The sequence below is a fragment of the Tursiops truncatus genome, chromosome 4 (assembly GCF_011762595.2).
Source record: "Tursiops truncatus isolate mTurTru1 chromosome 4, mTurTru1.mat.Y, whole genome shotgun sequence".
Taxonomy (NCBI): domain Eukaryota; kingdom Metazoa; phylum Chordata; class Mammalia; order Artiodactyla; family Delphinidae; genus Tursiops; species Tursiops truncatus.
Genome location: NC_047037.1, coordinates 77,381,325 through 77,396,219, shown reverse-complemented (window position 1 = coordinate 77,396,219; position 14,895 = coordinate 77,381,325). Strand labels below are relative to the sequence as shown.

Here is a 14,895-nt window from a genome sequence, read left to right as displayed (position 1 = left end):
ATTAATGTTTGCATGATATATCTTGTCATTCTTGTTACTTTCAGCTTTTCCATGTCAATATAATTGAAGTAAGTTTCTTGTAGACAGTGTATAGTTTGGTTATGTTTTTTCAATTCACTCTGTCAATCTGTATATTTTAATTGGTGTTTACACTTTCTGTAATTATTGATATCTCAGGACTTAAGATCTCATTTTATTTCTTGTAGTCTGCTTGATCTCTCTGTTTTTAACCTACTTGGTATTTTTTTTCTTGCCATCCTGTTTTTACTTGAACATTTTTTTAGAATTTCATTTTGATTTATCTTTATTATTTAGTGTCTTTTTGTATCACTTCACTTCTTTAGAGGTTGCTGTAGACATTTCATTATATATAAACAATTTACCACAGTCTTTTGCTATTGCATTTTCCCAGTTTGAATGAAGTATAAAGACCTTTTCTTTTTTATTTCCCTCATTTATAATAAATTTTCCTCTCTCTATATTTAGAACCAAATCAGACTGTGTTATAATTTTTCCTTCAACTGTCAAACATAATTTAGGAAATTATGAGAAGGAAAATATATTGTATTTACCCATAGTTTTACTTTTTGTTGTTTTTTATTCACACTTGATATTCAAATATTCCTATTTTAAAAAAAATTATTCCTTTTTGTTTAGTAAACTCCCTTTAACCATTCTCTTAGAGTTGATCTTTTAGTGACAAATTCTTGGCTTTCCTTCATCTAATAAAAGCAGAAATATATTTGGCATGTATAGAATTCTGGGTTGACAGTTCTTTAAGCCCTTGAGTAATGTTCTACTTCCTTTTGGTCCCCTGTTTTCTGATGAGAAATCTGCTATCATCGGAATTTTCCCCCTGTAGTTAAAGTGTTGTTGCTCTCTTGCCACGTTCAAGATTTTTTTCTTTTCATTTTTAGTTTTCAGATATGTGGTTGTGATCTGTCTTGGTTTTATTTCTTTGGGTTTATCCTTTTCAGTTTTTTCAGCTTCTTGAATCCTTTGTTTTGCCTTTTACCAATTTGGGAAGTTTTTAGACATTATTTTTTTGACTCCTTTTTCAGTCCCATCCTTTTCCTTCTGGGACCCTGATAACATGATTGTTATCACATGTTTTGTTTTTGTCCCACAGGTTTCTGAGTCTCTGATTTTTTTTTTTTACATCTGTTTTCTGTCTGTTTTACAGATTGGATAATTTATATTGCTTTATATTTGAGTTTACTGCCTCTTCTGTTTCCTCCATTATGCTATTCAGTTTATCCGTAGGTTTTAAAATTTTCTTTATTGTACTTTTTAGTAGTAAAATTTGCATTTGATTCTTCTTTTTATCTTCTGTTTCTTTGCTGAGACTTTCTGGTTTTTGTTTTTGTTTTCATTTTATTCATAATTGCTTGTTCCATTTTATGATAGCTTCTTTTAAATATTTTTCAGTGAATTTTAACATCTGTATCATCTTGATATTGGTATCTATTTTTTAATTCAAACTGTGATTTTTCTATTTCTTGGTATGAGTGATTTTTTAATACAAACTGAACACTTTCAGTATAATGTTATGGCACCCTAGGTCTTATTTAAACCTCCTGTTTTGGGTGGGTTGTTTTGACCTTGCTCTGGCAACAGAAGGGCAGATGACCTCTTGTTGCTAACTGGTGGGAATAGAAGTTCAGGTTCCCTATTTGGCCTTCAACTAACACCTGAGGTTGGGAGAGGCATCTTACTGGGGTGGGGTTATGGCTCCCCATCATACTTCTACTTTTATCACCCTGACCAGAAGACCTGTGATTCATTCCTGCTCCCCACGTGGCCTCCACTAATTCAGTTCTCCCGTTCAGAAATTGAAATATTCTATGAATTTAAATGATGATAGAAAATGTTATTTCTTTCACTGTAGGAGAATGAAAGTAAGCTTCTCAGAATTGCATTTGCCAAAAATCATTGTTATTCCCTATGCAAATGCAGATTTGACTTATTTTTAAAATTTGACTTACATTTGTTAGTTTTTCAACTAATTATGGGCAATAAAATTCAGTGAATTTTTTACTGTCTGGTTAATTAGAGCCCATTAAGACAATGAATGAAATTTAACTAAAATGTCACTACCTATTTAATTTTATCTCTTGTATTATAATTCAGCTAGATATAGGTTGTCTAAAATTATCAGATTCTTTTTCATAAAGAAAATTTAATTCCTTATTTTTGCTTTTTATATGATTTGAGTTTTTCCACTAAAACTCCTAAATATCAGCCTTTGACTTAAGATGTTGAGGGAATCTTAGGGTAGCTATCTGTCCCTTTCCCTAGCTGTTGTTGTGCTTCACCTTATCATCATTATTATAACCATCATTAGCTGTTTGGGGGGTACTACATAGCTTTATCCCTACTACTAACTTAGTAATTTAGGTTCTTATCCTAAAACTTGAAGAGTAAGTAAGCAGCAGTCATTCAGCCACAGAACTACATTTCTTAAAATGTAGTTCATGAATTGTCTGTATCAGAATCACCTAGAGAAGTGCTTCCTAAACTTTCATGTGTGTGTGACTCACCTGGGGGTTCTTCATAAAATTCAAATTCTAATTCTGGGATTGGGCCTGAGATTCTGAATTTCTACTAAGCTTCCAGGTAACATCCATGCTGCTGGTCTATGGACTTCATTTTGAATAGCAAAATATTTGTTAAAATATCAGTCATATGTTCCATCCCAAGTCCAAGGAGTCACAGTTTGTGTGACTGGAATCTGGGATATGCATTTTAATGAGATATTTATCTATACTAAAAATTTAAGGTTGTTGTTATAATTTAGTAGTTCTTAACTGTGGTTATGTATCAGAACCACCCAGAAAGAGTTTTAAAACAGTATTCCTAGATATTACTCCAGAACTATTGAATCGTCATCTCTGGTTTGTATTTTTAATATGCAGAATCATATACCTGATTCTGAGTATAACCAGGTTATAAAGAATGATTATAAATATTATAGAAGGGACTGGTGCCAGAGTCATCATGCCCGGTACTAGAAGTTTCACCTGGAATCCAGACAAAAAATAAGATTAAAATTGAACTATGTTAGAACTTAGTGGGGGGGAAGGTTTCAAAACTGAAATCTTCCACTAAATTTTATACAGCATAATTTTTGTAATTTTAAGCCATTTTCCTTTTTACAGTATATTTTTGGCTTGTGTATTGACAGTGTTTCTCAAAATAGGATTTATAGTCTTGGGGTTGTGAATTATCCACAGTAATTTATAATCAGACTAATGGAAATATTCTGAATGATTTGAATAAACCCTCTTATGCAAAAATACTGCCATACAATTTCAATATGTGAAGTTATATTTGCATTTATGGTTGTGTTGGTACCAAGTAGTATTATTTTAATTGTTATGGGTTAATAAAAAATCAAAGTGGACTATGCACATGTATTATGTATTCATACCAAATGATTATAAAATTATGTGATGGTATACTATGGAACAGAATTCAAAGGTATTCAAGTAGAGGCAAGTGGTGAAAGAGAGACACAGAATAAGTATAGACATAAAAGAACCTGTGGAGTCAGAATCATATCCATATTGTGAGATTGTTTTATTTTTGTAAAAAAAATTCATATGTCATGTAAATTAATTGTCATTTGAATTCTAGTTTTATTTGTATTTAATTTGTTTTTTGTTTTATGTATATATGAGTCATAAGTATGAGGAATTTCTTATTTTTATATATAAGTTAAAGAAGTTATAAAAGTAAGTCAAAGTGAGGATCAGCAAAAATTTTTTTAAAGATCTGTATATTATTCAAGCTTGAGAAACATGTATTTTGTTTATTTAATATGCTTATGTAAAAAATATATCAAATTACAGAGTCCTTTGGCCCAATTCAAATACTGTACAGTTTTCTACCTTAGCTTCCCTTGATTTCCCTTGAATTAATCCCTCCCTCCTTTGAACTCTTTATAGCAATTAACACATTTTACTTTTATTTTTCATGTCAACTTGTCTTATCTCTCCTGTTAGATGTTATATTTTTTTAAGGAAAAAGATTAGGTATGTTGTAATCAAGGACAGTACTTTTTATAAAGAATTATTCAGTGAAGCTTGAATAAATGGACGAATGGAAGGAAGACAATGTGTTAGATGATTTACCACGAAAGAATGAGTGAATATGGATATAGGAACAATATTATTTTTCCAAGGCCCACATATAATAGAAAATCCTTCATCTTGCAGGTGGTGGTGGTAGAAATACATTATAAATGAAAATGTAGCTATTAAGTACAGTAAATTAAGTTCTATAAGGATATTGATTAGTCACTTATGGTTATCAAACACACAGCACAAGTTTAATGATGCCCTCTCCTTCACCTATGTCAATCATCTTAAGTAAATCACATTACTTTTTTTTTTAATTTTAAGAGTTAATTTGAGCGAAAATCAATTTGAATTGGGCAGTGCCAACAGAGGTGGTTAAGAGTGCTCCACAGATAGCTAGGGGCAAGACTTTTATAGATAAGACATGAAAGCAAAGCAAAGGATTATGGGATTGGCTATAGCTTAAGTAGTTGCTTTATTTAGGAAAGCATAGCTGGCTTTTTCGAGTGGTTGTCCTTAGGTTTCAGTTTCTTTTTTTTCCTTGCAGTTTTATTGCGATAAAATGGACATAAGGCACTGTGTAACTTTAAGGTATACAGCATAATGACTTGACTTACATACATCATGAAGTGATTATGACAATAAGAAGAGTGAACATCCATAATTTCATATAGATACTAAATAAAAGAAAAAGTATAATTGACCTACAACCCAATGTTAGTTCCAGGTGCACAACATAGTGATTTGATATTTCTATATATAATGATCACCACGATAAGTTTAGGTATCATCTGTCACCATACAGAGATATTACATTGTTGACTCTATTTACCATGCTATACATTTCATCCCTATGACTCATATGTTTTGTAACTAGAAGTTTGTACCTCTTAATTTTCTTCACCTATTTCACTCATCCTCCCATCTTCCTCCCCTCTGGCAACCACCTGTTTGTTCTCCGTATCTATAACTCTGTTTCTGTTTTGTTATGTTCATTTGTTTTGTTTTTTAGATACCACATATAAGTGAAATCATATAATAGTTGTATTTCTGTCTGACTTATTTCACTTAGCAGAAGTCCATCCATGTTGTCACAAATGGCAAGATTTCATCCATTTTGTAGCTGAGTAATATTCCATTGTACATGTATATACCACATGTTCTCTATCCATTCATCTACTGATGGGCACTTACATTGCTCCTGTATCTTGGCTATTGTCAGTAATGCTGCAGTGAACATAGGGGTGCATATATCTTTTCAAATTAGTGTTTTTATTGTTTTATTGTTCTACTTTTCAAACTGGGTTCAGATTAATTCTGGGAATCTCTTACTTGTTTAACCATGACCCATCAGTTGGACTTTGGACATAAGATGAAACCCTTTTGTCATAAAGGGTCTAGTTTCTTATCAATAAGAATGAGGAATACAGTAGTGTTGGTCCAAGGAATATTTATATTTCTGTTTGGATCTTCATGTATTCCACTGTTCTTGTACTTACTGTAAAGTCTGTCTATATTGGAATTTTGCTGCTTGCTTCAGGTCTCATTACTGAAACCTGGCAGTTCTTAGACTTTTCTTCTTAACCTTATAAATGACCATGTAATATTTAAGTTTGCTCCTTTTCTATCTGAACTCCTGTATTTGTGTCTACTTTAATGGGATTGGTGTTTTTTCTACTCTCCCAGTATTCAGAAAGGGTGATCATAGATCCTTTTTAAAATGAGCTTCCTCTTTCTACATGGATTGAATTGAAAATTGATTGTTCATTGCCTAGAAACATGACTATCAAGTTATTTTCTGTGGAACATTATTGAGTATCTCTTGGCAACAGCAATTCTAGACTTTAGGTTTTAATCAAAATTGTCCAATGTCATATATGTTATACTTTAATTAGATTGTCAATTGACTCTGTAAATGTGTATGTAATAACAAGGCTTCTAGTTTTTTGGATTGTAGTGTGCAAGGTGCCTTCAACAGAATACTTTTGAATAGATAAAGTTTGGTGTAGAGAAAGTCAATGAACCAGATTGAAAATATGAATTTGACATACTGCATGTTCACTCTTATATAAAGAGGTACAAGATGGAATCCTTTTTGGAATTTACCATTCATTTTCCTTTTTTTTTCCATAGTTGTGTGTCTGCTTGGTGTCAGAATTCTGTTTTGCTCTGCTAACAATTTACCAGCTCCTTTTCTAAATAAACTCTAGGAAATATTATGATTTAGTAACAAGTTCGGATAAGGAATAACTGTGAACTTATCCCATGTCTTTTTAAGAGTGGTTAGGGAGCCTAAGTAGGCCCAACTAGAAAAAGTGATGATGCTGTGGATAGAAGACTCTGATAAATACCGAAATTTCATATATAGGAGTCATGGTTGCTTTGGCTGTGGAACAGTTTCCCAGAATTGGTCAGAAAGCCCATTGTGAAGATGAAGGCAGAACAAAAGAATAAGGGAATAGTATAATGGATCTCTGACCTTATAAGTTTTCGTTATACTACTTAGATGCCAAACATCAGAATAAAAAGTAAATAATTCATCACCTCATGTAGACAAAGCTACAGACTCTCTGACCTCTGAAATTTATGTTTCATATATACCTAATTTTTATTTCAAGTGAAAAAAAGCAAACAGTGTAGCATTGTAGAAATATGGCAGTTTTTCAACCAAACAGGAATGGATTTGAATCCCAGTTTTGCCACTTATTAGCTGTCAGTCCTAGGCAAGTAAAAGCAAATATTTTTGTGAAACAGAAATATATATATGTCTTGAAGTGCTATTTTCAGTTAGAAATAATATATATCAATGCCCATGTTAGATACTTAATAGTGGTTGTTTTATCATTATTATTTTTAATGACATACTATTGTTATTTATCCTATAAACTCTAACTAATAACTAAGGGCTACTGAGTATATGGTAAATTTTATTGTTTATATAGGTATCGCTATGTTATAAGCATAAGGAAAATATAATGCTGACCAGATATAAAATTTAGATATTTTAATTGTAATTTTCTTTCTTTCAGAATTACTTACTGTCATCTACCTTTCCAGAGTAAATGGCTCTATGTTGGAACAGAAAGAGGAAATACACATATTGTAAATATTGAATCTTTCATTCTTTCTGGATATGTTATCATGTGGAACAAGGCAATTGAACTGTAAGTTTGAACTTGAATACCACTTTATTTGGATTAAATATATCTTATGGTTATGCAGTATATATATCAAATTGCAGAGTTATTTGAAACATCAATGGCTAATTTATGATGAATTTGAGTGAAAAGTTCATCTAAAATAATTTAAAACTCGAAAGGCTTTTAAAAATAGATATTGTAGTATTAACATATGCTAATTTTAGACTTTCCAAATACTGTAAATAATTAAGGGTTATTATGTATACAAAATTTGATGACAAAATATTAAAGCTTATTCTAAAACTTATACATGAAAATCATCTCATTTCTTTATAGTCAACCTTAGTATAGCCACTTCCAGTGGGAGTGGCAAGTGGATTATGACCACATTTAGCTTTATGTAAAAATAATTATGATCAGTTCACATATTTTTAAATGCTGGTAGCTTATTCTTCACTTGCCTCATTAACATATTGTTCTGAGTTCCAAGAAGAATCAGTTCATCAGTATCTTTCATGTTGTGATGTATACAGCTCTTTGGGTATGTGGCTGATGGCAATTACCACTTTCATTTGGCACTGATATTTACGTTTCTACAAATGTGAAATGTGAAATCCCTTGAATGTGAAATTTCATGGAATTCCAAGCCATCTTTTGTAGCATATACAGAGACAATTTTCCTGGTCAATGTGTTAATTGGAAAAACAATTTTTCTTTAATAAATGTTTGTGCTCTGTACATATTAGGTCCTTAATAAGGTACGTTTGACTTGAGGTTGGCTCATTCTCTCACGTATATATACATTCTAAATTGCATAATTAGTTTTCTCTAAAACTCTGATTAAAACAGCCTATTTTCATGAAACTTGACTGTGGTCTTTAAAATAAATCTACTATTCCCTATTCCCAATGTTTCAATGTTCATGTATATTACTTGATAGGGAAGGTTGTTACTAGTTATATTCTTATTAAAATATTCCTCTCATATTATGTCCTAATGAGTTTTTTTAATTAATGATAATTCTTCCTCATTAGATTAAGAACTGCTCCAGGGCAGAATCCTTTGTTCATTGCTGTTTTTTTCTTCATATTTGGCTTATTTTGGTGCTTTCCACAGAGTGGCTACTAAATAACTAATGACAGTGAAAATTAGTATGATAAATAGATACAAGTGCTGTTGACTTACAGCTTTCATTTATAATTATAATTGGTATGAGCTATTTTGCTCATATATATTTTAATATTCTATGTGTATATTTTTAAAAACACTTGTCTGGTAGACAATTATGTGTCTCCCAAAAAGTTATCTATTTTTTCAGCTATTTGGGAAAGGCTTTTCTCCCTATAATCTTAGTTCTATAAAAGCACTAAATAGGGCTGAACTTAATATTTGTTTTCATAATATTGTTTTGGGATATTGATAAAGTAAACTTGAGAGATCAAACATAGAGATTTTATATAAATTTAATATTAGTACAGATAGTAATAGGTGTATCATTTGTGGTCAATTCAATGCTGATAAAGTAATTAAGAAGAGTTTTTTATCTAAACAGATCAAATATTTCACCACATTTGCAATGTTGTTTCTATATTCATTTACTTAACAAATCCTTTTCATAGTTCAGATTAATACGACCTGAACTATGACTTACACCCTATATGTATTTACATAGTCCATACTTTATGATTTCAGAACTAATGAAAATTTTAAAATGTATATTATAAAGGAGGGTAAAATTAGGAGAAATTAAAGAAATAAAATAAGGCATTTTATTTTTTCGTAATATTTTCTTATGCATGTGATTCTGAATAGAATCTCACATTTATATAAATCCGGTGTTTTATAGAGTTGTAGGTGCCTCTGAAAATGACTTTGAAATATCCTCAAGAAATCATTAGTAGCCACCTTATCTCCTGACTGTTTCTTGCTTTATTTACACCAGATTTCCAGAAGTCTTTTCCATGAAATTATAGTCCCACTGTGATAGATATAATTTTAAATGCTAACTTCCAGTCTCCCTGAGCAGTCAGTCTTTTAATTGCTCTCTACCTCTTGAGATACATTAGAAAATGCATGCCACTTATTAATATGTGTTAAGGGTATGGGATAATAATAAAATATTTAATTAAGAAGAATCATTTTATAATTAGAAATTTAAACAAATTTTAACAGTACATGTTTTAAGTGTGAGAAATGCAGAATTATCTTTGAGCTATATGAGATTATTTCTATTTTAAGTTCTTACTTGAAATACTTTTCATTCAATGTTTGTTATTTTTTTAGCTTGTTTGTGTTTTTAGTGAAGTCTCCTAATTGTAATTGTAGGCAGTTCCCATAATTATAAATAGCTTGTGTTCTCATAATGTGTATATTGGTTATTTGGAAACTGGAAGCCATTTTTGTGATGTTTGTAGAAACGGTAATGTTTGTAGAATACCTTATAAAATAGTAGTATAGAACAAAAATGACATTAAAAAATTTTATATGGGAAAATATGTTCCAGGTTATAGCACAGAAATAGCTGTTTCTGAAGGACAGCCCTAGCTTTAAAAGAAAAAAAAATAACCAGTTTTTTCTACATGTGATTAAAAATTTGAGCATGAAATTTAGAACTAAATCATAGATGTAAGGCATACAGACTTCAAATATATTTATTGAGCACTATGATATACTAGCTCCTGGAAACAAGTATAAACTGAGAAGACATAGTTTCTCTCCTCTCGGGATTCCAGTGTAATATAGGTGAGATTAAGTAAAAAGGCAGTTACAATATATTGGAAATATAAAGTGAAAATTCTGTAAGAAGGATACCTAATATAGACATGAGGTCTCAGAGAAGTATCTGTGAAGGAAGTTACATCCATGAGATCTGAAGGATGAGTTTCAGTTAGGTGAGTGGAGAACTGGAGGAGAGGGCTTCCAGGAAGAGGGAACAGAAGTTTTAAAGGATAGAATGTGAGAGTTTTTGTTCCATGCACAGAAATTTTAAGTAGTTTAGTTGGTTGGAAAGGCTGGGGGAAAGGATGGCAAGAGATAAGGTTGAGAAGATAATAAAAATATATAGTATGAAAGGCTTGTAAGCCAGTTTGAGCATTTAGACTTTATCTAAGGTCGGGAGCTAGATTTTGAAGAGTTTTAAGCAAAGAATTGACTTGACCAAATTTGCATGTAGGAAGTCCACTCTGAATGCAGGTATGGAGAAATCATTGAAAAGAGAAAAGACTGTATTCTTGGTAAAAATTAGGGTGGATTTAGGAGTGAAGATAAGCTGACATATTAAACAAATAGTTAGAAGATAGAAGAGGCAATACTTGGGTATTGTGGGAAGATGTAAGAATAATATATTAAGAATTAAGAGTGACCCAAAGCGTTTGACTTGAGTAACTGTGTTGATAAGGGTGCCATTTAGTGAAAGAATGCAGGAGATGGAGTAGGTTGGGAGTAAAATAATGAGTTCAATTTTAGGTAGGTTGAGTTGTATGTGTTTTTAAGTTATTCAAATGGAATTGGTATGGGAGAATGGTAGGATGTAGGATATATGAATCTGAACCTAATGAGATCAGAATTTACATGGTCATTGAAATTATAAGAATATTTGAGATTGTGCATGAAAAGTGTATATAAATGAGGTAGCAAATGAGGTAGACAGTGAACCAATTCTGACTCACAGATATGTTTTGTTTGCCCATCAGAGTATTTAAATATATTCTGAATTATTAGTTTCCAATATTTAAGAACTGGTAGAGTATAGATAAAAATTTGGATTTCCATCTTTTCATGAAAAAATTCCTGATGAAACAATCCCAGTCCAGTATTCTTGCATGGAAGTCAGTAATCAACAGGAACTGACAACTTTCGTTTTGTAGGTGGGTAATGTGCTATCCAGTTTGGCACAGTTCTTATTCAGCCTGTTGAACTCATTTGCAGTACCTGCCTGGCTCCTGTGGGCTCTTGAATTCATGACCATATATAATATGGGAATACATTGCAGTCTAGGACAGAATACAAAGGAATACCAGTATTTAAGATAAGGGAAGAGTAAGTCCACAAAGAAAACTATTGAGAAGCCATTCTGGTGAATGGGAGGGAGAGAAATAAATAGGGATATTAGAAAAATTGTTTAGATGACTATCCCATGAAGTTAATTTCATTGATAATTCTATCTAAAGTAATTTTTATGGGATTTATAGAATCCAGGGTACACAGTTGCTTTTTAAAGTCAATTTCTAATGGCCGTAAATTTTGCAAGTAATGCTTGGTAGTTTTTGGAAATTTAATATTAGGGAAAAAGTCAGAAAAAATATCAAAATGTTAACAGTCATATCTAGGCAGTGAAATAATATGAGAGATTTTTTCTCTTAAATTTTGTTATCTTCTGAGTTTCAGGGTTTTTTTTTACAATTAAAAAGAAGTCTCTTCTATAGTCTGAAAAAGTTATTACAAATACCTGAAGATTAATTGTAGATTTTTTTCCTGAACTTGAGTGTTTTATAGAGTCATAAGCTAAATGGAAGAGTCTTTCATATGGTCTAAGTAGTGTTTCTCAACGTGTATTTCAGTGATTCCCTCAATAGAGGATCAATGAAAAAGGATTCTATGGACCAAAATTTTGGAAAATATTGAAGATTTGCAATGGTGATTTGCATATTATGGCTCTAAGAAGTTCTGTAAAAGAACTTTAATATTATTAAATAAAAATATTTAATTTTAATTCAAGGTTTCCCAAACTTTTTTTTTTTGATATGGGACAGTCTTTATGTGAAACACCTTATATATATTCACTAGTTTATCATGGTGTACACTTTGGGTATTTGTTGTTCCAATCAAACCCAAAAGACAGATAGGGTTTTTGGTTTGTTGGATACTATTAGTTACCAAAAGATAATTGAAAAACATTGTCTTTTATCAGAGGCATTTATACTGTAATAAAGCACTGCATTTATATGTGAATAATATATTACATATAAACATAAAAGAAATGCAAAAAACCCTGTAAACGTTTTATGAAGCCTTTTCTTCCTGCACATATCCCAGAATGCAAATAGTAACTCTAATTTCTAATTATTCCAATGATTTACAACAATCATAATACATACTATTTATTGAGTACTATGTTTTGGCATTATGTTAGATGCTATATGTATATTTTAACCCTCACAGTTATTCAGTAGGTACACTGCTATCATCTCCATTTTTTTTTTTTTTTTTTTTTTTTTGTGGTATGAGGGCCTCTCACTGTTGTGGCCTCTCCCGTTGCGGAGCACAGGCTCCGGATGCACAGGCTCAGTGGTCATGGCTCACAGGCCCAGCCGCTCTGCAGCATGTGGGATCCTCCCGGACCAGGGCACGAACCCGTGTCCCCTGCATCAGCAGGCAGACTCTCAACCACTGCGCCACCAGGGAAGCCCTATCATCTCCATTTTCAAGTGAGAAAATTTAGGATAAAGCCACTAACAAAATATCTAAAAAAGATGTATTTTTCTGAGTTACTCTGGTGAGTCAGTATCTAGGGAACCTGGGGTTACTTAATTTGTCACTTTTGTCTAAGTCCAAAGAATTTCTAAAATTTAAATCTTCATTATTTTTTTGTGCAGAATATTTGATGATTTTCATGTGTGCTTAAGAAATAAATTATAAATATGTCAATATACTTATACTAGGGTTAATCTGGCACAATTAGGTCATTGAAGAAAGGATTTGGAAAAAAAGAGCAATAATAAATCTATGTCATATCCGTTCATGTCATATTTAACCATGACATATTCATACTCAACGGTGACATCAGTTAAAGTAGGAAATATAAAAGAAACATGCCAGATATTAGAATAGAATAAATTTAAAGTCAGATTAACAGAGCAAAGATCCCTTTAACAATACGCTGTTACACTATTATTGATTACCCTAGTTAACCAGATAAATGAGACAGAACCAGTGAACTACGTTTCCCTAGTTGCTCAGTTTTCTGTAAGATGGCTATCACTAGAAAGGGTCTATTTGTAAATAAAAGGAGCCACTGTACTTTCCTTTAGGAGCAAAATCAGAGATTTCATGTCAAAGGAAATTTTAAATTTGGTATGTAATTTGCAGTTTGGTTGAAACAGGTTTGCAGCATTAGCCTTGTGGCTGTATAAGTAAAACTTCATTGTCAAATTTTCAGAGAACCAGATCTGGCAACAAACATATAAGCATATAAGATAATAAAGAATCCCATTGTTATGTGGATCTATGTCCTTAAACCTGATTTTTAAAAATAGACCTACTTTAATAGAGTTAGTAGGAGAAAAAAAAGTAGTCTTAAAGAAAAACAACCAAAGACTCAAATCAGTCTAAGCTAAACTCTAGAATATTGGGAGTGTATTCCAGTATAATCTTAATTTCTTTGTTTCAGTCTCTAACGGTAAGGTGTTTTAATGTTTTTTTTTTTAATTACTCTTTTGAATTGATTTAACAGATCCACAAAGACTCATCCAGGTCCAGTTGTACATTTAAGTGATAGCCCAAGAGATGAAGGGAAAGTGAGTATTACAATACCACTATTCTTGAATTTATTTTCCTTATTCTTGAATAAAGGTGTTTCTTACTATTATTTTATACCTAACATCTAGCACAGTGCATTCAGTGTAATCTAAAATTAAAATATGTTGAATGAATGAATGAGCAAATAAATGAACATATTATTTACACTAATAATGGTCCCAAATTGAGTCTTTAGTTTCACCTAAAGTTGATATTTAATTCTAGAATTTTGAGGAAGGCATGTAACATATAGAACAACTTTAATTTTCAAATATTCAATGCCTGAAGTTAAAAATATTGTCAATATCATTAATCATTGGTCCCTGATATTCAGTAATGGTAATGATAAACAACCAATATTAAATAATCATAAATTAGCTAATCTTAATTTTATAAATAGGTAATAATATAGAAAATGTTCTAAGATTACAGAAATAATCCTTATTAATTTTGATTATTCATAATTTTCCTTTAATTATGAGAAACAAAGTTGATAATGTGAAAATCTCTAGACTGTCACTTTCATTATAAATATCCCTTCAAGTATATAATTTTTGCTAAGTACTATATAAAACACCTAAATAAATTATTTAGTATGGGTTTGGTTCTTTATTTTTAAATGATAGAAACTGAATTAGCCTAATAAATATTGAACCTGAAAGACAAGTCCCCTGATGGTGAGAGAAAAAACATTGAATTTCTTCAAACTGATTTATAAATACAGTGTAATTCCAATCAGATGTCATTAGAATTTACTTTTTTAATTGAAGTATAGTTGATTTACATTATTATATTACTTTCAGGTGTACAACATAGTGATTAAGTATGTTTACAGATTATACTCCATTCAAAGTTATTGAAAGATAATGGCTCTAATTCCCTGTGCTATACAATATATCCCTGTTGCTTATCTATTTTATACATAGCAGTTTGTATCTCTTAATCCCATACCCCTAACTTGCCCCTCTGCCCTTCCCGCTCCCATCTGGTAATCACTAGTTTATTCTCTATATCTGTGCATCTGTTTCTGTTTTGCTATACACACTCATTTGTATTATTTTTTAGATTCCAAATATAAGTGATATATATTTTTGTGTTTGTTTGAATAATTTCACTAAGCATAATATTCTGTAGGTCCATCCATGTTGCTGAAAATGGCA

The 14,895-nt window shown here is 31.2% G+C and overlaps 1 protein-coding gene across 1 annotated transcript in view; it reads left to right on the top strand.

Annotated features, from left to right (window-relative positions):
• STXBP5L (syntaxin binding protein 5L) overlaps positions 1–14,895 on the top strand; it is a 374,070-nt gene that overhangs the window by 111,633 nt on the left and 247,542 nt on the right. The window contains exons 6-7 of the mRNA XM_019922992.2: positions 7,109–7,243; positions 13,671–13,734. Coding sequence (XP_019778551.1) covers positions 7,109–7,243; positions 13,671–13,734 — 199 coding nt within the window. The remainder of the gene's footprint in view (positions 1–7,108; positions 7,244–13,670; positions 13,735–14,895) is intronic.